The sequence below is a fragment of the Nothobranchius furzeri genome, chromosome 12 (assembly GCF_043380555.1).
Source record: "Nothobranchius furzeri strain GRZ-AD chromosome 12, NfurGRZ-RIMD1, whole genome shotgun sequence".
NCBI lineage: Eukaryota > Metazoa > Chordata > Actinopteri > Cyprinodontiformes > Nothobranchiidae > Nothobranchius > Nothobranchius furzeri.
The window spans coordinates 5,703,112-5,727,167 of NC_091752.1; the positions used below are offsets into that span (position 1 = coordinate 5,703,112).

The following is a 24,056-nucleotide window of genomic DNA, read 5'->3' on the forward strand; positions in this document are numbered from 1 at the left end:
TAACGTTTCCTGCCTTCTCTGGTTTGTTTTACCTTTAAGCATTTTCACAGCCACTGTGGTGTAACCGGCTTTTCCTTTCAGTCGGAACGCTGTTGCTTTGACGACTTTCCCAAACTCTCCTTCTCCTAAAGTCTTGCCAAGGACAAGGTTTTTACGTGGAAACTCCCATTTTGGATCCTCCTGTTGAAACGTTACAGCAATATTTGACTTACCAAAGGATCCAACGTGATGCACAAAGAGGACACAAGGCTGAGAAATCCTTACAGGTATTTTAAAGGTGTCCGTCTCAATAGATTCCTGTGAGCCTCGGCGAACGTTGTTGCCTGGAAAGCTGATCGGATAGACCTGAGCCGGTCGACGGAAAGTCATTTCAGCCGATGCGATCGGGGGCTTGGGCGAGCTCTTGTTGTACAGCCGGATTAGGTATGAGGACAGGATGATGAAAACCACGAAGCAGAGGAGCAGGGAGCTGGCGAAGATGGTCTTACACATCTCGTCACATATCACCACCTCTGGAGGAGAGCATAAAACCATCTCAGTTATTACAGGAGGAATTTGGGAGAATTACGCCCCAGCTCTTTTAGGTCTAGAGTTTCGTATCAGGGCAGGATGAAAAGGAGTCAGCAGACTCTAAATGTGTTCAAGTCTAAACTCGGGATTGCAAAATGCACAACATACACCACTATGTCCTCATTTATGAGCTGTTTCACACCTCTATAAAAGCTGCTTTTATGGGTCCGGAGACTACGGGCGTGTGTTGACTCAATGCGGGGGAAGAAAGACTTCAGAAAAGACCCTAAGTGTCCCACAGGGTGGTGACTGTGAGGATTGTGAGCAAATCAAGGAATATTCAGCTGAAATCACACTGATTTGACAAGTATGACACTTGAGCACTAACTGCCATGTTATTGGCCAATGGGGAAGATTACATTGTTGCAAATATTTGTGACACAACTGCAAATACATCATTAATGTTACACAAATTCCTTAGTCACCAAGTAAATGTACAAGTTTTGCTTTGCCACAAAATGCCCCTTTAACTCAGGTACAAAATATTCAATTTGCACCATATTTAAAAGGCTGAGTGAAGGTTAAAGGGGACATATGACTTTTACTCTTAAGGTTTAATAGTTTTATGGTCAATACAAAACATTTTTATTCTTTACACATAATACTTCTCACATTAAGCAATTTCAGCAGTTTCAGTACCTTCCAGAATGAGCTGTTTCATGGCTCTGTCACTTTAAGAAAACAAGCTATTGCTGGCCACGCCCACCCATCCCTCGCTCAGGCTGCTAGAAGATAAGCAGCTCTAATATTCTGGAGGGGCTCGGAGTAGAGCCGCTGCTCCTCTGAAACCAGCTCTCTCTTGCGCGTGAGAGGTGGTTCTGTTCTAACTTTCCTGTTTGTGACATCACAAACTGGGACTTTTTAAAACAACTCGTTTTAGGCACAACCAAACACTGACAGAAAACGGATGGCTGGTTTTTGTGCTAATAGCGTGTTAATAGATTTAGTAAAGACCCACACTGCAACACAAAATAGTGCAAAATATGAGTTTTGCATAACATGCCCTCTTAATTGTATAATACATACAATACCCTAAATAATATTCAATTCATACAATTCATTCTGCACCAGGTATTGTCCAGTATGACCCATATTTATCATGAGATTGGTGGGCTAATTGTACATGTATTTCAAAATAAAACCTCCTTTGTGGTGTGAGGGGCATCTACTTATCATTTATCTTTGACTCTTTTTGTCCTGATACCTACAACTCAAGACTTGAAAGATGGAAGACGTTCATTTTCTGATTCTAAATGTAACATTAACACGTTACCCTCAAAATCTTCTTTTTCACAAAAGCAATTTCTGGACAAGCAGTAGCAGGTTCCATGGCAGGCTTTGATGCCAATCCCACTCGTGCCTCGTTCAAAGCCTCCAATTACATCGCCCGCTGCAGAGCAAAACAAAACCACATAAATTCAACAAAATTTTATATTTCAATGTGCATCAGGGTGTTTAAGCTGGTTCTCTTTGATCTTACTTGTGCAGTCCTGCGGACATATTGATGAATCTTTGCTTTCCACTGCATCGCAAAAGCTGTCTGGACAAGTTTTCAAATCGGGGGAGCACGTCGAATAATTTTCAGATATTCCTGAAATTCAAACGTAAAGGTCAGACGGAACTGGAGAAGAAAAATCAGGAGCTACATTTGAAGGTGCAACATTTAAGAATTAAGTAAGAAGGACATCTAGTGGTCAAATTTGGCTACTGCTGCTTATTTAATAAACAAACTGATCACTATCTCACTCCCGTCCCGTGAGTTTCATGGCGCTTGCCATTTACGGAAAAGGAGTCACAGTAAGTTGATAAGTAGATAAATACATTTCACTATTATATCCAGTTGTTGTTGGTAACAGAAAAAAGTAGCTTGAGATGTTCTTAGAGCCAGCTGATTCTAATTCACCGTTAGCAATGTTAGCTCAACGTTAGCCTCAAGCCTTTTTTACCCAATATTAGAGTAAAACAAAAGGAAGCTGTGGTTTCTTAGGGGTACAAGAAATAACTTCAGGGTCGCTTCTATTTATTGGCTCAGTTCTTTAAAAAAATGCAGCTGCGTTTTGCCGGTGCTACAATGTTAGCTCAGCACTCTTCAACTCTGCTGGATCACAGATAGTAAACAGTTACTACGTCCCTCTCTAGCTTTTATGATAGGAGAAAAACGAACAAGGCCCCAACTGGCTGAGAAGTCATCTGTTTCAGTATAACCTTTCTTCCAACATGATTGAGACATTAGTTTTGCAGTTTTTCCTGCGTTCAAATTTGCGTGGCGGTCGCCTCCAGCTAATTTTGTGTCACCCCCGCCTGATTTCACTCTGCCCCCAGCTATATGGATGTTATTTTAACTGCAGTTGCAGCGTTTCGCCACCCGATGGTGCATCCCTAATTAGAACGCTTAACTAAAAAATTGTTTGCCTTTAAAAAGTGAGGCAGTTGAACGCACAGAGTACACATGTGCTAGCGCATAGTCAGGATGGTACCACCTCTGCCTCAATTTGAGCCAGGAAAAACCCTGTTTGTGATTATTTCACTGTAGAATTCTTACATATTGTGCCTTTAAATAGCAATGGCAGAATATTTTGTGACAGAACAGAACACATTTTTCTGAGTAACTGCTAAAAATGAAGTGTTTGCTTAATGAAACTAACCTTTATCAATGCCTTGCCTCCACTGACAGGTCCCCATCGTTGTTCCTAGGCCTCGGGCAGACTCACACTCTTTTTGTTGTCTGTTTTCTGCACAAGACAACAACGACTGGCTCTGCAGCTCTTCCATGCTTCCTATGTACAAACAACCAAAGACACACTAATTCTTTAATAAAAATATAATCTGAAAAAATAAAACAATGTTAAAACATGTGTTTGGTTTAGAAATGTAAGCAAATGTCTGTAAGGATAGAAGAAACTTTAATTTTGGAACCGACTCTAGTAAAAATCTAAGGGAAAAACAAAACACTCAAGAGTTTGATGTATCAAATCTGACATAAAAATGTTAAAGCTACTCCCAGTGACTTATTAGGATCACCATAGTAACCACACATCTGTTTCTCTCACTCCCTAGATGCAGGTCTTTAAACGACAGTCAAACAGAAACTAAGTATTAGCACAACTTTTGTTTTTTTGTTGATGCTTCTGGATAAAAATTAAACATCAAACAAACAAAAACCACTATGCAAAAACTATGCAGCATTGAAAAAGATCATGAAATTATTTTCTACCATATATGAGATATGAGTTAAAAAAGACCCCTGTTTCACTTCCTGTTCACTTCCTGTTTTGACAAGAAAAGTCAAAAATATTTCGGAAGTCTAGGAACTTTGGTGTGCACGCTCTGTACTCTGCAGGAATCTGAGAGACGAGTTCTATAAGTACATTGATCAGACAAACGCGATGTAAAAGAAGACAAAAATACCAATGTTTCAATCTGAAACCTGTTATAAAAGTGTCTTTGTGGGGTTCAAAAGAGTTTGGAGAGTTTAAAGAAGTTGTGTGTGAGACATCATCACAATCGTGAATTTGCCTTTCCAAAATCTCCAAAACTCTTTAAACTTAAAGTGAGATTGTGGAAAAATCTTAAAAAAAAAAAAGCATATATATATATATATATATATATATATATATATATATATATATATATATATATATATATATATATATATATATATAAACTCTTTAGTCATACAAAGTTCAACTTTCTGTCAGCCATTTAAATTCTGAGAGATGTTCTTATTGACCCTTTGCACCAACGTCACCTAATCACGTGGGTCCACCATGGTGGACGGCAGCATGTAAACAGTGAGCGACACGAATACTAAACAAAGGGGAAAGTAGAGCCTGAAATTGTTTTTGCGATCAAAACAAAACTCCTCCAGCATTCCTTCAACTAGTTCATGCCCAGTTCAGTTATCAGAAGAAGTAGCGCATCTAGCAGGGGCTCATTGAGAGCGGTATGCTAACTAGCTTACAACGTTAGCTTACGTTCTCCCTGCAGCTGTTCACCGATGTAAACATGTTGCTGACTTTGCCTAAATTCACCCCTCTGGATTTATAACTTCATGTTGTAAACAGCGTTTCACTTTACACCAAAGCTGATTGTTAAAAAGTCCGGATCCCTACCAGCTTCTGCTGCTGGTGGTGTTACCGGGTTCAGCTGCTGCTCTCACACCGGAATGAGAAGATCTCTGAACGTCGACGCTCTTATAAATAAATAACATAATTTTAACACACGTAATCATACATAGGAGCTTTAATATTGTTAATAATAATTATCTCACTTTACACTACAGTGGACGGAGTGCAGTCTCCGTGGTGAAATACCATCCATCCATCAGGATTATCAATAACTAGTATAAACACATCACATGTATCCCTGTCCCTGTCTTCCTCATGAAATAAATGAACGTTAATCTTACACGGTAAAAACATGTTCGCTGCAAATCTGAGGCCTGCTAGTCTGCTTGATTGATCGCTGCAGTTCATCTCCGTCCTCAGTCTCCATCAAAGTTATTAAAAAGAAAAAACGAGTTGAGTTTACGTCCTTGTCTCTTAATGCGGCCGACCACGCAGCAAGCTAAAACCATTTTACTGTCAAATCAACTAACTAAAAGCGATAAAAGGCTACAAACTGGCTTGTTTTGACTCCCTTCACTGGAGTTTCTACGGGTGTAAATGGTCTTTTTGCCGTCCATCATGGCAAAGGGGGCGGTCTCATGAGTGGCGTGACGTCACGTGCAAAGGGTCATTTGTGAGGTCTGCATGAGGTTGGGAGCTTCTGTTTTACCAAAACATGTTGTTTTTGGGGAAATTTCACACATTTTTGTTTTTTTATGCTAATTTTGTCTACATCATGTGATAAACTGCTACCAAATGCAATATTGCAATTTTCCTGATCAAAAGTGAATGCCTGGATGGATAACTTACATACTTTTCATAATAAAGAGCAAAAAAAGAAGTTTAAATATCACAACAAAATCCAAAGCAAGACAGTAATAAGGGCACTTCAATCTAAAAAGCCATCTTTATGTTGGGTGTGAAATGCTTCACCATCTAGCGTGATTTGGATCTGAGTGCTGGCCTCTTGCTGTGTGAGCCCCTCCTGGGCTACAACAATGTACAGCAGGTCCTGGCAGCTGGGGCTGCGTAGCGCCTCGGTGTTGTTCACGTAAAGCATTCCCCACTTTCCGTCTGGAGCCTGAGTGATGCTTATAGCAGAATAGCAGGACAGCGGGTCGGCTGACGTGTTTCTATCCGGCACCTCCAGCTGGTACGTCACACTGAAGCCATCAAACTGCAGGCAGTTCTCCACACAGATGCTGCCAACCTGACAGAATAGGTTAGTAGGGGTTAACGTGTCATTTTACAAAATCTTGTATGTTTTTGTGGATGCATTATTTTTATCGCTTTATTTTTCTGTAATTATTTTTGTCCTTATAAAGCTACAAAGGTCTGAGCGTCAGCACAGTTTTCCTAAAATTCTGTTTCATGTCCGTTTTACTGGAAAACTAGAGGACCGAGTTTCCTTCATAAAAACAAAATCTGATCACCGTAAATCCTCTAATACAGGCCCGGGCCTGTATTAGAGGATTTACAGTACATACATACATACATACATACATACCTATATATATACCGTAAATCCTCTAATACAGGCCCCTGTATTAGAGGATTTACGGTATATATATATATATATGTATGTATGTATGTATGTATGTACCGTAAATCCTCTAATACAGGCCTGGGCCTGTATTAGAGGATTTACGGTAATTACATTTCCATCAAGAGGACCAGACGGAGTGCAACCGGCATAGATTCATAGTATGCAACTGACAGATTTTTTTTACATCTTCTTTTATTTTATGGTTGTTGATTTACAAGTTTTAAGTTCCGGTGCTTCCAGGGGTCAAAGTCCTGCAGGAAATTCTTAACATGTCCCCTGAAAGTAACTCCAAACCGTCTGTCTGAGAACAAATGTTTTAAAAATTAGGTGGTAAAGGGCCTACATTTGATATAGCACCTTCTAGAGTCCTGGGACTCAATTGGTCATTCACGTATTCACACCCTGGTGGTGATGAGCTACAATGTAGCCACAGCTGCCCTGGGGCGCACTGACAGAGGCGAGGCTGCTGAGCACAGGTGCCACCGGTCCCTCCGACCACCACCAGCAGGCAAGGTGGGCTAAGTGTCTTGCCCAAGGACATAACAGCTCTGTCTGGAGCCGGGATCAAACCTGCAAACTTCCGATTACTAGACAACCCGCTCAACCTGTTGAACTACTGCTGCCCCACATTGTAGCCACAGCGGACCTGGAGAAGCGAGTCTGCTGTATACAGGCTCTACCGGGCCCTCTGACCACCATCAGCATTTTACCATACACCAAAAATTAGAGTTTGTGAGAAGTGCTGTGAAATTTTGAGATTAGAGCAACAGAAACTGGAGACTCATTATTGGGACTGGCCACTAGGGGGTGCTTGATAGCTTGTTTATGTCTACAACAGGTAAGATATTTATTATTTATAAATTTAGCACAAAACAAGATTCAGTTAGCTGATAAATAACCACTGGATCTGTGGTAGAAGTCTTTTCTGATATTGTCTTCAGTGGAGCAAAGACTTTAAGACTTTGCTATTGATATTAAAATGGCTTTATGATATTTATGGATGTTATTAGAGATACCAGTTGTTTAAAAACAGCTTTATATGTGAAGTATTGATGAGTACCTTTGCATAAACTGAAGCCCTGCGTGACACAGTGAACTTGTGAGTAATGTTGGTGAAGTGGATGATGACCGGTAAGATGGTGACATTGAAGCGCAGCAACACTGTTCCGTCTAGACCAGGATAGGTGGCATCATTGACCTGGTAGTCCAGGTACACGCTCCGGTTCTCCGTCACACACAGGTTCTTTTTTAAAACTAGCTCTGAAGTAGAAGGAAAGATCATTAAAAAAGCATGTTTTTATTAAAAAAATTACCTATTAAGTTTACTACTTACGATAGTCACGAACAGACTCTCGAACACCACCATAGGGAGATTTTCTTTCGTTAAAGGTGCTCTTTATGTCAAACGTTTCCTTTACCCAGGTGTCATTGTTGAGCAAAGTCTCCACATACCTGTTGTGACTCTGGTCTTTGGGAAAGATGGTGGTTAAATCCCTGTCAAACACAAACAAGGCGCCAAAAGTTGCACCCTGTAAATAAAATAAGAGAAAAGGTGAGACTTTTGAGACAAATCTATCCGACATCCCTTCAAAACGATCTGATTTGATTCCCACCTTTGTCCGATTGAAGCTGATGATGACATCTGTGGAACCAGTTCCATTCACGTAGGGTGCGTTATCATCCTCGTCATCAACAAAAACATCCAGCGACGTTTTCACTTTGGTGATGACAGTTTCTCTTCGAACTGTGCAAACTATTAGGAGTCGGTAGCACTCAACTTCCTCCCGGTCCAACGGAGCGGTCACTACCAGCTCTGTGGTGTTCCCGTCTACAGCAAATGGTGCTGAGATTTCTGTAGAAAGCAACAAACAATTAGCCAAGCGAGCCATTGAAATAACCCAGTTGTGGGGCAAAATCTACGGTTGTCTTTCAAACAGTTTTTGCATGCAATTGGACAGCGCTAGGACCAATCAGAGTAATGAACAACGTGACCATATTCATCACTACGGATGTCAGTCAACGGGGCAGTATGACTATGACACCGTCTAAGAAGAAAATAAATTCTTTTTTCAAGATACACTGAACAAATACACTGAACAAAAATATAAATGCTTTTGTTTTTGCTCCCATTTTTCATGAGCTGAACTCAAACATCTAAAAATTTGTCTTAGCACTAGGGCAGAAACAGAGAAAAACTAAAGATGGCGTTGGCTCAGGAACGACTCGTTTGAAACAGCTTTGGCATCATATTTGGATGATGGAGATGTGTTGCCCTGCGTGAGGCAAATGGTGGCCACACCAGATACTAACTGGTTTTCCACTCCACCACCCCCATAAAGCTAAACTGTAGACTTCTCAGGGTGTCCTTTTATTGTGGGCAGTCTAAGGCACACCTGTACATTATGCATGCTGTCTAATCAGCCCCTTGATATGCTACACATGTGAGGTGGGATGGATTATCCTGGTAAAGAAAAAGTGCTCGCTAACACACATGTAGACAGATTTCAGAAAAATATTTGAGTCATGTGTCTTTTGTGTATGTAGACATATTTTCAGATGTTTGAGTTCAGCTTGTGAAAAATGGGAGCAAATACAAAAGTGTAGCATTTATACTTTTGTTCAGTGTAACTTAAGAACCTCTATTAATAAGGCTCAAGTCTAAATCGTTCAAATTTGATGCCAAAACCGTTTCAAACAAGAGTCGTTCCTGACCAAACGCCATCTTCATAGTTTTTCTCCGTCTCTGCCCTAGTGCTAAACCTACCCAAAAATCATAGAGTGCTGTGATTGGCCAGACACAAAACAGTTCGGGCCAATGGTAGACCTGCTGAGGCTACAATAGACCAAACGGATGGTCTAGGCTAGCAAACAATTCCATTGCTCATAAATTCAAATGCACATGAAAAGGAATATAATATTGGTTGGAAAAAAAGCTTTTAACCTGATTCAACACTGTAAGAGATGGTGTAGTTCGGGCAGACACCGAGTCTGGTGAGTCGTCGGAGCTGCCTGAAGGTTCCCGGGAACCTATTTTCCATAATGTGGGGGCTGGATGCATCCCTGGGTGGGAAGCAAAGGTCCTTCATATCCATCTGAGAACACTGTGGCACTGAGGCGTTGACAAAGTCCAGGGTGATTTTAGCTGCTTTACTGGGGATGCATTGGGACCTCTTGGTAAATCCATTCAAAACCATGACCTGGAATGTCAGCTTCTTCTCCAACCAGGAATTATGATCTAATTAGACCAAGAGCCAAAACAAAAACATTTTAATCTCAGACAGTGCTCTTTTGGATGACTGAGCTCTTCTCTCAGATTTGTAATCACATTTCTATACCAATGGCAAAGTCCTGAACAAACAGCTTGAAGCCTATTTGTATGGAAGGTGCATAAAAGTCAGAAAGTTGATCTCATTAGCCACTCACCAAGTGAGGCAAGGTCTGTGTCCTCCAGTGTTTTGTCTAGGAATAATTCTCCAGTATTCCCATTCATGTAGAACCAGGAGCTGTAGCGCTGCTTTCTACCACACAGGGTGAAATGAGGCTGCTCGGAGTCATTGTCCAGCATGGCGTGGACCTGAAGGACCAACGTCCCGGCTGGCTGGCCAACATACACTGTCTCCATGTACTCCTTCTGAGGGAAGTACAGGCCTGCCACTCCTGCATCGAAGACATTCATAAGAAAACGCAGCAGGAGGATGAGCCAGATATGGAGAAAGCCTCTAACTGGACATACAAGCTAACGGCTACCTGAAAACCTCCATAGAAATTAATCAAACCATAACAAATATGACAATAAATGGTTATTCACATATAGTTGTGTAGTTGTTGGCTGTAAAAAAATGATATATGGAGCTAACTATTGTAGCTGAAAAAAACACTGAAGTGTGAATTTAATGTCAACATAGCCTAATCATAAAATAGCATAAATGTAGTGATGTGGCAAAAATATCAAAACATGACTTTTTACAGTGAAATCACAATTAATCATAATTAACTGATTAATTTATTTAGAGTTAGTGTCTTTTAAACTCATTTCTCACTCAATACTGTAAGCACACGTTTTTGCTAAAGTCCAATAAATCTTAAAAGTAAAAAGCTCTGATTAACAATTAGCTGCCTTATGCTAACATGTGCAAGTGATGCTAACATATTTCCACAGCTGCTCATCAATGTGATGTGTAAGTGTGAACATTTTCAGCTCACACTTAAGTCACATTATTAGGTTAGAGCTAAAAACATTACAGCATTGGTTGCTTTCTTTTTAATATACAGGCTAAAATGATTCGGCTCAGAGTGTGTTAAGTCTAAAACGGTCCGGGCAGGAACGGTTCTCCTTTCCCAATCTTCACAATTTGATACCACTACACTTAGATGAAGAATTTGAGACGTTTTAGTCATTTTAGGGTACTTTTTAACTGGCCTCATCATGGCCAGCTGTTAGCCTGTTAGCTCATTTGTCTGATCAGAACTAGTCTCTCTTTCTCTTCTAGAAGTGAGCCAAATCACAGCTGAGCTTCAGATGACAGGATTTGGTCTTATTTCCGGATATACGCACATCTCTCCTCTGATTGGCTAACAGCAACACGACTCTACCACTGACTCTGCTCTAGTTGAGGTTTTATCTCCACAAATACCACAATCCTGGCGGAGTTCTGCTGTGTGGTGGAGTAGCTAATGCTAACAGTTAGCTTCTACTAGCTGAGATGTCCTCTGATGTTTCCTGGACACTAAACCCACAACGGACTTCCCCGTCGTGAGTCAAGATGGGTGAGTCCATGAGTGTTAAGTGACAGTGTGACGTAGATCTGTCAGGATTTTCTAATCCTAGAGTTTCACCGTCTGTTTTCTATCAGAAGCTAATGCAGGAGATAGGTGTAGGAGACTATTTCCATGTTCAGTTTGCATGAAAAACTCAGAGTGACCCATTATAATCAGAAATAAGATGTTTTTTCAGTGTTACACTGAACACAACTTTAATAAAAGTTTATTAATTTGTTCAAGTAAAAATAAAAAACATATACAAAAGACTTAACTTTGATTGGGTTTTGTGGCTGCGTACACATTTTGTTTTGTAAGATTGATGGGGAAAATGTGTTTTTTTAGTATAAATAAACAATTATGTTTTTTTCATCATTTTTGTTACATATTAATAAGACTGTTTAAATCTGTTATTTTTCACCTTTTATTTAAAAAGTCTTACAGACACAGAACAAAGTGCTCTCCTAGAGTTAATGAGCAGAAAACGATTCAATGATTTAGGAATCAACTCTGGTTCAGACTAGCCGATAGCACATCAATCTAAACAAATGTGATCGCTATGTCTCCAAACAAAAGCCATTCAGAAAACAGGTAGGATCGTAGTTATTTATGACTTTCACACAGAAGAACGAGGTGGAAAATCCCTATTTTTTTGCTTTGATGAAATTGTTATAATTTTGCTTGTTAGCGGAAATTAAAAGAAGGGATCTGGTGACACTTAGTGCTGCCATTATTTATTATTCTTTACTTTTTCTCTTGTGGTCGATAATGTGGTTTCCTGTTCTCCTTGTGTTCACCTCCAGAAGCTTATTTACAAAAGATAACATGATACCGATGAGAGATGAATCATTACCTGACGGTGTGTGTGTGTGTGTGTGTGTGTGTACTGAGTAATCCATAAAGCACTAAAGCAGGCTGAGTGTTTTACAGGAAAAAGGAGACGTGTTCCTCTTGTAATTATATCCTTGTTATGCTCCTTTCGTAGGCAACCATTTAGGGAATGCACTAATGTCATTAGAAGAAAGCAAAACTAGATTTTCTATTTCTGTTGGTGCAGTTGAGGCCTCGGCTCTGGTTTCAGGCATTGATTCAATTTGGCCGGGCTCAGATGACAGAAGGGCGAGCTGATGGATAAAATGTGACCGTCCTTCCTGAAGGATGAGATACGCTCCCTGATGCTGCTGACCTTCTTTGATTAAAAGTCTTCCTGAGGCGAGAAACAAACATCGGGACACTCGACTGCGGAAAGAATCAGTTTTATTATTACTGATATTCCAGAGAAGATTTACTGTCACAATCCAATCTGTCCACACACACAAAAACACTGACATGTCTCTGCTAAATGAATTAAGTTTGTTTAAACAATGGTTATAATGAATTTTGTGAAACTTATTCCTTTGGTTTTTTTTTTGGGAGAATTAAAAATATTACTTTAATTTGTTCCTGTTTGGGTTCCCAAAATGCCCACTAGAGGGCGCTTTGATCCCACTAATTAAGGCGCTTGAATACAGCTTAAACAAAAATGAAACCTTTTCATTATTTATTTGAAAACATTTAAGAAGATCAGATGTATTAAATTATAACTTCTGCTTAAAAACCTGTATATATTAAATAAATAAATAAGATTAATGCCAGTCTGGGAACTCATAAATTAGACCCAGCAGATGACAGCAGCCCTATAAATAAAAGCTAGAGGCACCAGCGTGTTAACCGGTTGGAGCTGAACATTTTGTGCAGGGAGGGCTTGGCCGGTACCCCTGCAACACAATTTGTTTATATCATTCAAAATTCAATCTCTTTCCAGGACGGATGCCAACAGAAACTGAGTCGTTTATATCAAAACTAATTAATTAGATGGATCCAGCAGGCCTCCCTGTGCTGCTTCGGTTTGTGAAGCCATAATTTAGCAAAGAAAGCATGACGCATTGTTTTCTCCACCTGAAGCACGAAGATGACGTAGACACACACGGGCAAAACTAGCCTGAAAGGGACCAAAGTGTCGATCTTCTGTCATAAAAAGACGTTTTACTGCATCAATCACATGTTAATCTGACGCAGACGCTCCACAAGCAGAGTTTTAAGAGATTTTACAAACAAAGCCAGTATTTGAACAATTAGATATCCGTATCACGAAAGTGGGACTGCCTGAAATAAAACACAACAACAAAAAACACCCTGAAGTATGTTCTCATATGGTCTCTTCCGTTTTTTATTTTTTGCCCTTTTAATATTTTATATCAGTGACTAAATATCAGATAGACAACCTGACTAAATACAAAATGCAGGTTTCAAATCATGATTTTAGTCATTAGGAGAATTAAATCTATCCTTGCCAATCTAGTTCTGTGGGGAAAAGTAATTTCCTCTTTTGTTCAACCCTTTTTTTTTATTAATCTGAGTTCAGTCCCACCAGCCACACCCAGACCGCATCACTACCAGACCTGTAGGAGTAAGAAATGACTTCAACACAACCTGACACAGGCTAAAAGATCTCAAAAGGCAACATAGTATGCATCGTTCCAAAGAAATTCAAGAACACAAGAAACCAGAAACACATCCAAAGCTCTGAAGGACTCTCATTGTTCTGGTCAGAGGCCAATAAGCAAAAAAGAGACAATCTACAAGGACTTCTGGCTAATTATTCTGTAATCTGATAAAATGAAGCAGAGCATTCTGGAATCAAACTAACACCAATAACCATCAGCAACAGTCATACATGGTGGTGGTAGTGTGATGATCTGGGGCTACTGCTCTATAGCAGAACATCCTGAAGGAGAACATCTAACCTTTGACCCAATGTGGCTGAATTATGAAACATCTGTAAAGAAGAGGAAACTGAATAACAACGTGAGAGACTCGCCATCACCTAGAGTGTTCTGAACAGGGCCCGATGAGCCAGGTGAGCCTGGATAGATTTTTTAACTCAATAAACAAAAATATTTTAAATTGTATTTTATGTTTATTTGGGTTATGTTTCTATCCATCCATTTTCATCCGCTTATTCGGGGTTGGGTCACGAGGGCAGTAGCCTAAGTCGAGAGGCCCAGACTTCCCTCTCACCAGTCACTGTAGCCAGCTCCTTCGGGGGAATCCCAAAGCGTTCCCTGGCCAGGTGAGAGACCTAGTCCCTCCAGCATGTCCTGGGTCTACCTTTTGGCCTCCTCCCGGTTGGACGTGCCCGGAAAACCTCACCAGGGAGGCGTCCAGGAAGCAGATGCCTGAGCCACCTCAACTGGCTCCTCTCGATGTGGAGGAGCAGCGGGTCTACTCCGAGCCCGTCCTGGATGACCGAGCTTCTCACCCTATCTCTAAGGGAGAGTCCAGACACCCTGTGGAGAAATCTCATTTTGGCCGCTTGTATCCACAATCTCGTTCTTTTGGTCACTATCCGAAGCTCGTGACCATAGGTGAGGGTAGGAACGTAGATCTACTGCTAAATCGAGAGATTTTCCATTCGGCTCAGATCTCTCTTCACCACGACAGACCGATTTCGCTCTCTTGTGAACAAGACGTAGATACTTGAACTCCTCCAGTTGGGTAGGGCCTCGTCCCTGACCAAGAGGGCATTAAGGGTCTCATCCACACTAAATTCGTTGTGGTAGCATGAATGAGTTTTTCTGTATAAAAAAAGCTCTGGCGCTCTTGTTTCAGAGGTTAGAAGTTTGTCGGAGGAGTGGGAGGAAGGGGGGCATGATCACAAGTCTTACTCATTAATATTCAAGATATACAAATGTATCACATTTGATTGGCTAACAGCAACGTGACTCTTCCACTCTTTTATCTCCACAAATAACACAAGCCAGAACAGGTTCCACCATGTTGTGGAGTTAATAGTTACCTTCTGCTAGCGGAGACACGCCCAGCTCCCTCCTTTCGGTGGGCGGCCCCAATCCATGGTGGGCGGGGTCAGGATGCAAATTTTTGCTGTGACATAAAAGAGTCTGGCTTTTTCTGATTCGATCATTTTCCCGCCCATTTCCACCTTGCGGCTGATGCAGCCGATAGGGGTTGGAGAAAATGTTCACAATCACCACGCATGTGCTACTCAGAGTGACCAATCCTACTTCAAGAAGCTCAGTTTCTTAGTGAATGAGTCCTTTAAGGTCAAGATTTTATGAGCTGGGTGGGGGTGGTCCCCTGGAGGATGCAGGTGGCTTTGTCCCTGCATCTGGTGGTGTACACCTCCGTCATGGATGAACTGCACCGGATGGTCTTCTGTACCAACTTAACCCCGCCCCTCTGCACCTCTCTACCATTGTGCAGCCACAATGAGACCTAGGTGTCACAGTGCAGGACAGCCCTTCTCCTTCTGGTTAATGACCACGTTTTCTTTCTCTCTCCACATATTTTGTCCTGCTTTAAAAGCAACTGAACAAGAGACAGAAGCTTCGTTAGAGGACCTGAAACCAAGGGTGTCTAGAGCCGGTAAGGGCACACTGAGCAGGACGCCCTCTACGAGTCGTCCCAGACAAAGACAGGAACCCAGTTACCTCGACGTGTGCTTCAGCTGACAGATTTACCAGCTATGAGCTCATGTGCTAAAACAGGCTTACTAATCCACCGGTCAATGAAACAAAACATCCTCAGAAAGAATTCCAGATCGGAACAAAAGGATCCAGATGCTTGGTCAACGTGCCCAAGGTGAATGTGAGATTCATCTGCTCCTGCTATTCTATCGGAAAGTCGATATATCAGGCAGCCGAAACAGTCAATGACCGTACTAATCAACCATTTCCCATTGATTAGACAGATGGGGGAGTGGAGGGGGGTGCAGAATGCTGCATGTGCCCTCATCTCTGCTGCACACTTTTTAGGCATCTGGTGCATCATCAGGTCTTCAGAATGGGTTTACAGCTAGATGCATACCAAGTTCATCTGTCTTTACATTGATTACAAATCAGCTACATCCAGCAACACAAGCACAGTGGTACAAACACCACAAAGACTGTAATCTGTCTGTGAAAGAGACTCAAGCAGCTCTTATTATGAAAACCCAATTAACTAAAAAGCTGCAAAAGCCATTATTGATCAAAATGTTCAGTTTTCTGTGCCATTATGCACAATCACCTCCTCATATCTAACAGTTCAGAAGTTACATTCAATACAATCACATCCGTGATGTGTTTGATCTCCAAACAATAAGATGCAATTAAGACAGAAGTCATTTCCTGTTAGCATCCATCTTTTCATCACAGAAACATGATACTGGATCGGACATTGGAGGAGCCAGCCAGGCTGCAGGTACTCCGTTTACCCATGATGCATACCATAACACAATAATCATTTACCTTGTAATGTAATCTAATTACCCCTGAGAGAATACAAGAGAATACAGAAGCTGAGATCCAATGATTCATGTTCATCAGTCATCGAGAAATCTAATAGAAAATCTCCCTAAGGCGTAACGGCGAGGGGAAATTCAGTTTATGGATTCCTCCAGGGATGAGTGTGGCTTTAAAAATTCAGCTTCAGACCATCATCACACCAGATGAGCCCCCCCCCCCCCCCCCCCCCAACACGCTAGGGATAAACCCAGTACTTCATGTGGTTAAACAGATATATTTTATTACCATCTAAATAAGTTCATGTTTTCACGGAATTTTATTTTGTGAATATTTAGCGCAAATGTTGCAAATAAAGAATATTTTACTCACAGATAACTTCCACGAGTGGCCTCTATGCATAGAAATCATGTTTTCGTCCTAATGAGGGACTGATGAGCTCAAATGTCTTAAACTATTTTATCTCTAGTTTGTCGGGGCAGCAGTAGCTCAGGTGGTAGAGCGGGTTGCCTCATGACCAGAGGGTCATGGGTTCGATTCCAGCTCCTGCCAGGGGTATTCTGTTGTGTCCTCGGGCAAGACACTTCACCCAACTTGCCTGTGTTGGTGGTGGTCAGAGGGGCCAATGTCGCCAAATGGCAGCCTCGCCTCTGTCAGACCTCCCCAGGGCGGCTGTGGCTACAAAGTAGCTTACCATCACTGGCAGTGTGTGAATGTGAGAGTGCATGAAAGCTTCATCAAGTGTCCTAAAAAGCGCTAAATAAGTTCGATATATTATTATTGTTCTGCAGTCATTATTGCTGCCTCCATTTTTAAAATGAATTGAATCCTTTCTAACCCCCGTTCACCCTATCATTCATGCAAATTCTATAAAGTTAACTGCACAACAGGAGGAGTCTCTTACTCTTCCTGTTGTGGTTCAGCGAAGTACGTTTAAATAAAAAAAAAAGTTCCAACCTCCAAAATGTTAAAGCTGCTCTTGCAGAGCCATTAAATGTTCTTTCTCACACCGCTTGTTTCACACAATGCCGTTATGTACATGGAATCCCTCGCTTTCTCACAAACATTCATCTTTAAAGGAGCAACATGTACGAATTCTACAGTGAAATAATCACAGAGCAGTCTAATGTCTGTAGCTGCAGCTAGCAGATAGAGAAAGTCATTGGTGGAGGGAGAAATGTTGTACTGAAGCATTTTTATACCGATGGCAACCAGTAATAGTTTTAATCTCCGCTGAAACATACAATCCTCAAAAAACCCTCTTCCAATCACTGAGAACGTCCAGTTCTTAACGATTGGATCATGATCCACCCATCAAACTGCCCTCTGACTGTCCTATTTTCTTCCATTGGCTTTCTGTTCGTATCTGATACAGAGCAGCAATGTTTTTTATCTTATTTTGTCGAACGTTTCAGCCATTCCTTTGATGAAGGCAACTGAAAGTAGCTGAAACTGTCAACAAAATAAGGTTAAAACTTTGCTACTCTCTGTCAGATAAGAACAGAAAAACAATGAAAATAGAAAAGAAACATGGAAAGAACACAACAAGGTGTCCCACGATCTGTTTGGAGCCTGGTTCTGTTCTTAAAAACGTTTAGGTGATGGACCTGTTGTCTGTGAACAGAGCTTGCCCTCTGTCGGCTGGCAGAGCAACACGTGTGTGACAGTTTGGGGTGGGTCTGGAAGTTTAGACCTGGTGTTCATGGGGTTTTCCCAGAACTGCGGTGATTTAGAAGTTGGGAATAAACACGACCTTGTTTTTCACCATAAAAACACCAGAGTGACGCAGGTTTCTAGGCCTGTTTGGGCTGAATTCACTTGTGATATCTATGTTTTAGCTATGGTGACTAACAGATTTAACATTTGCCATCCTGGTAACAATTAGAAGTGATGACACATCCCACAGCTGAATGTAACGAGGACACAATCTTCAGGGCTGTGATTAGATAAATTAAGAACCCGATGATCACGAATAAAAACCAGGACCGCTGTATTCAACTTCTCTTGTTAATTCCTGCAGCGTCATACAGATCACAAGTCTGCTACATGAGCCTGGCTCCCACTTTGTTTCTGATGCTGTTGTAAGTTTTGGGTCAAACGCAATGAGTCCAGCCAGGCGACTGGAAAATAACTTGTCAAAACCCATGTGAAACCAGGGGCCTAAATGCCCCCGGGGAAAGATTTCAATCAGTGTCTCCTTGTCCTTTCACTAAAGCAAATTAGATTCTGCCCATGCATGAGAGGGAGCGTGACCCTGAACTGACAAGAAGATCAGAGGCGACGCTTCGACAGGTAGGAGAATCGACACGATCAGGAACTCCACTGATCCAAACACAAAATGTTAGAACAGATCTCCACAAATAGAGAAATTAGAAGAAGTTTTTAATCATTCTGCAGGCTGAGTCATTATATTATACGTCATCTATTTGAACTAATAAAGACTGCAAAACTAGAAAAATTTAATAAAATTCTGCCTCTAAAAGAAACACAAGACAGAAGCTTTACTACGTTACTAATTTAATGTAATAAAGACCCAAACCAAGTCATGAATTGGATATTTTTTGTCTGATCTTTCTCTAAGGAGGCTGATGAAAATGATCTGGGAGAAAGTGCGGAGCAGCTGATGCGGCTATGAGCCTCCTCTGGGGACGAGGAGGAGGAGGTTGCCTCAGAGAGACGGTTTCACAGGTCAGAGGGCAACAGCGGGTCAGAGATACTGTAGCAAGGTCACAGCAGAAGACAAACACATCAATTCCTGTATGAGAAAACATCTGCGGCTCCTGGTGGATATAATAGATGGTCTCATATCTCCACCAGGTGCAGCCTGTTTTTTATTGTTGTCACAGATCTTCATCAAGTTTTAACCAATCAAATCAAATTAAACTGATCAAAAGCTGCTGCAGGCTTATTAGTTAATCAACAGCACCTAGCAGCACGCACACACACACACACACACACACACACACACCTGAACACATGCATGCACGCGCACACACACATGTATACACACACGTATGCATGTGCACACGGACACACACGCACACACACGCACCTGAACACATGCATGCACGCGCACACACACACACGTATACACACATGCATGCACACACACACACATGTATACACACACGTATGCATGTGCACACGGACACACACGCACACACACACACACACGCACCTGAACACATGCATGCACGCGCACACACACACACGTATACACACATGCATGCACACACACACACATGTATACACACACGTATGCATGTGCACACGGACACACATGCACGCACACACACACACACACACACACACACACACACATGTATACACATGTCTGCATGTGCACACGGACACACATGCATGCACACACACACACACACACATGTATACACACGTATGCATGTGCACATGAACACACACGCACGCACACATGCACACACACACACATCCATGCACACACACACATGTATACACACACTCATGCATGCACACACACACACAATCGTATGCATGTGCACACAAACACACATGCATGCACACACAGTGTCTAAGAATGAGAAAAGTCTAAGAATGTGTTAGTCAGTTGTATGTATAGGAAACCAGGATCTTGTGTTGAAATGTTTAAAGAAAAAATAGTTGATATGTATGATGATATAATCAACAGAAAAATGTGTTTTGTCTGTGGGGATTTTAACATTGACCTGTTGAATCCTCAAATGCAAAATGCAAATACAGAGTTTATTAATTCCATGTTTAGTTTGGGACTGTATCCACTAATAACTCGGCCAACTCGAATTACAAAAACTAGTGCGACACTGATCGACAATATTTTTACAAATATTCTTGAATATGATGTGTTAAGTGGTCTTGTAATTACCGATATGTCTGATCATTTACCGGTTTTCACAGTCGTACAAAGGACAACTGTAACTACTCAAAGTGAATCTGTGGTTGTTACAAGGCTAAAAAATCAAGAAGCAGTAAATTCATTTAAAACTGACTTAATGGAACAACATTGGGAGGAGGTTTATGTGGAAGATGTAAATATGGCTTATGGAAAATTTTTAAATATTATAACTTCTCTTTATGAAAAAAACTGCCCTTTGCTTTATAAGGTGGATAAGAATAAATATGCTAAAAAGCCGTGGATAACTAAGGGGATTCAGAAGGCTTGCAGGAAAAAAAAATAAGCTGTATAAAGACTTTTTAAAGAAAAGAACGGAGGAAGCAGAACAGAATTACAAGATATACAAGAATAAATTAATAAGTATTATGAGATCTAGTAAAAGAAATTATTATAGCAAATTATTGGAAGGAAATAAATCTAACATTAAAAATACGTGGCGCATATTAAATGATGTAATAAAAAAGGGTAGTGGAACCAATAGTCTTCCAAATATTTTTCTAACAAAAGACAATCAAGAAATTTATCAGTCTAAAGAAATAGCAAATGAATTCAATAAGTATTTTACCGAAATTGGGCCAGATTTGGCAAAGGATATATCAAATACTAAATTAGATGCTGATGCTGTGAGTAAAATAACAAATTTAGACAAAACCATATTTATTCAAGGCACAAATGAAAATGAAGTTATAACAGTTGTTAAAACATTTAAAAGTAAAAAGTCAGCAGATTTACATGGATTTGATATGTCGGTTGTAAAAGAAATCATTGAGATTATAGCCAAACCACTTACACATATTTGTAACCAGTCTCTCCAATCAGGAAGATTTCCTGAAAGGATGAAGGTTGCAAAAGTCATTCCTATCTATAAGGCTGGAGACAAACATGACTTTTCTAATTATAGACCAATTTCAATTTTATCTCAGTTCTCCAAAATACTAGAAACAATATTTCATAAAAGATTGTATGACTTTATTGAGCATCATGATATTCTTTCTGAACAGCAATATGGTTTTAGACGTGATCGGACAACTTCTCTGGCAATTGTTGATCTAGTGGAGAAAATATCTGATGCAATTGACAACAAACAATATGCTGTTGGGGTCTTCTTAGACCTGACCAAAGCTTTTGATACTGTTAATCATGACTTATTAATAAAAAAATTGTGTAGATATGGCATCAGGGGTGTGGCCTATGACTGGATTAAGAGTTATTTAGAGAACAGACTCCAATATGTCCACATTAACAACACTGATTCACAGCTACTGACAGTGACCACCGGTATCCCACAGGGGTCAGTGTTGGGTCCCTTGTTGTTTATTCTTTATATTAATGACATATGTTTAGTTTCTAAAACATTGCATTTCATACTATTTGCAGATGATACTAATGTTCTAAGTTTTGGGAAAGATTTAATAACATTAATGGACAAGTTTGAGAAAGAATTAAATGCATTAAAGTGTTGGTTTAACTTAAATAAATTAACTTTAAATTTAAATAAAACAAAATTTATCATATTTACTAATAGAGCAATTACAGTGGATACAAATCTCAAAATAAATAATACAGAAATTGAAAGAGCGAATGAAATAAAATTTCTTGGCGTAACCATAGAAAAAAAGTTAAGTTGGAAACCGCATATTGACTCAATTAAAGCAAAGTTATTGAAATCATTAGCAGTTCTCTATAAAGTTAAAGAATTTTTAGATGAAAAAGCTTTATATCTTTTGTATTGTTCCTTATTTCTGCCTTATTTCATGTATTGTGTTGAAGTGTGGGGAAATACCTACGAAACCCACTTAAAGCCTTTGTTTATAATTCAAAAGAGAGCAATCCGACTTGTAAATAAAGCAGCTTGTAGAGAGCATACACATTTACTTTATATTCATTTAAAAGTATTAAAGCTAAGAGAATTAGTTACATTAAGAACTGCACAGTTTATGTATAAAGTGATGTATAATTTGATGCCAAAACAAATTCAGGATCTGTTCCAGATCAGAGAGAGTGTTTATGATCTCAGAGGGTATAAAATGTTTAGAAAGCCTAAAGTAAGAACTAAAATGAAACAACTTTGTATTTCTTGTGTTGGGGTTGATGTGTGGAATAAATTAGACCAGGAGCAAAAAGATTGTTCAACAATGGTAAAGTTTAAGGGTATGTTTAAATCAAATGTGATTAAATATTATGAATCAAGTCAATGAAAAAATGCATAAAACATTAAAGGTCTTTTTTTTTTTTATGAAGCTAGAATGGGGATTTGAATATATTCCCATACATTTCAAACATGATGTAAAAATTATGGAATCGGTACGCTATTCTAAAATTTTGTTTAAGTTCAAAGGGTTTGGGGGGCTGGGCTTATAAGCTTATGCTTCTGCCCGCGCCCATTCTTAGCATTGTGTAAGTTGTGTGTTTGCTTGTAAACCTGCAAATGTTTCTTTGTTATATTATATTGCACTATTGATTTTAATTTCTCATTAATTTCTCATTAAACTTCTCTCTCTTCTCTCACACACACACACACACGCATGCATGCACACACACACGCACACACACACACACACATGCGGACACATGCATGCACACGCGTGCGCACACACACAAGCACACACACACACACGCATGCATGCACACACACACACACACACATGCACACGCACACACACATGCGGACACATGCATGCACACGCATGCGCACGCACACACACACAAGCACACGCACACACACACACACACACACACACACACACACACACACACACACACACACACACACACACACACACACACACACACACAAATCTTTGAAAACTCTTGATTAAAAAAATGCTTCAGTTAGTTTTTAAATATAATTTTCAAGTTCTTGCAGTAAAAATACACCAGAAGCACCAAACTGGAATCCTGAAACTAAAACTTGCTCCACTTAACTTATTTTCCCATTAATCATCCACATCAGCGGCACAAATGTCCAAAAAAGGATCAGAACCTGATTATTGTAGCTCTCACACATGAAATAAAAGTCAGGTAAGTTCTATTTTTAATAGATGAAAACAAATTTTATGTTTTTAATGACAAAACATCAACCAGAGCTTCAATAATAATTTTAAAAAGAGTCATTCATTGAAATTGGTTTCAGAATTAAATGCAAAGACCAATCCGAAACTCAAAAATCTGATTTTAAATAAACGTTTTGGTCTGTGAACGCATCATTACCAAGCGTTAGCCTATTAGCGATGACTGATTTTCTATGCAGACATTTTAATTCTGGAATAATTGTTTTAGTTTTCCTGTTATTACTGTTTGAGAGTTTGAGGATCAGAATCAGACAAAATTGGTAATGGCAGGTCAGATCTGTAAAAAAAAAATCGGAAATTGGTTTAAACTCCTCAAAACCAGAATAGGTGCATTTATAACAACAACAACACTTGTAGTACTGATTTCCTCCACCAGATGGTCGAAAACAAAGAGGATTCAAATAAGCCCTTTTTGCAGAAAGTACTGATCCTGTTAAAGACGTAGAGCTCTTATAAATAAGCACAAACATGCTGTTAAACTGTAAAATTTACCATTTTACTAAAGTCTTTGGTAGAAAATGTCTCTTTTAGTGAAATAATCATAATCACTAAAAAGCAGCAGAAGTGATCAATCTAATGGGTCATTTTACAAGAAGTTTGGTTCTGTCCTGCAGTTGGATCACCGTGCGCACTTATATAACAGGGCAGGCAATATTTCCCTGCAGAAAACAAACAGCCAGTGTTTGCCCAGAGATAAGCGCAGCTGCTGCACACCTGCCTGCAGCTCACCTCTCCTTCTCCCTGGAGCAAACGAGGATCTTTTAGAGCAGACAGGTGATGAGTTAGGAAGGCTGAAGGTCTCAGCGCCCCTTTCAT

The 24,056-nt window shown here is 40.1% G+C and overlaps 1 protein-coding gene across 1 annotated transcript in view; it reads right to left on the reverse strand.

Annotated features, from left to right (window-relative positions):
- Window positions 1-24,056, reverse strand: part of ret (ret proto-oncogene receptor tyrosine kinase) — a 37,246-nt gene that overhangs the window by 12,185 nt on the left and 1,005 nt on the right. The window contains exons 2-12 of the mRNA XM_054749872.2: window positions 9,646-9,879; window positions 9,164-9,457; window positions 7,836-8,074; window positions 7,556-7,751; window positions 7,283-7,482; window positions 5,610-5,886; window positions 3,216-3,347; window positions 2,051-2,161; window positions 1,844-1,960; window positions 265-512; window positions 33-180 (exon numbers count right to left, since the gene is read on the reverse strand). Coding sequence (XP_054605847.1) covers window positions 33-180; window positions 265-512; window positions 1,844-1,960; window positions 2,051-2,161; window positions 3,216-3,347; window positions 5,610-5,886; window positions 7,283-7,482; window positions 7,556-7,751; window positions 7,836-8,074; window positions 9,164-9,457; window positions 9,646-9,879 — 2,196 coding nt within the window. The remainder of the gene's footprint in view (window positions 1-32; window positions 181-264; window positions 513-1,843; window positions 1,961-2,050; window positions 2,162-3,215; window positions 3,348-5,609; window positions 5,887-7,282; window positions 7,483-7,555; window positions 7,752-7,835; window positions 8,075-9,163; window positions 9,458-9,645; window positions 9,880-24,056) is intronic.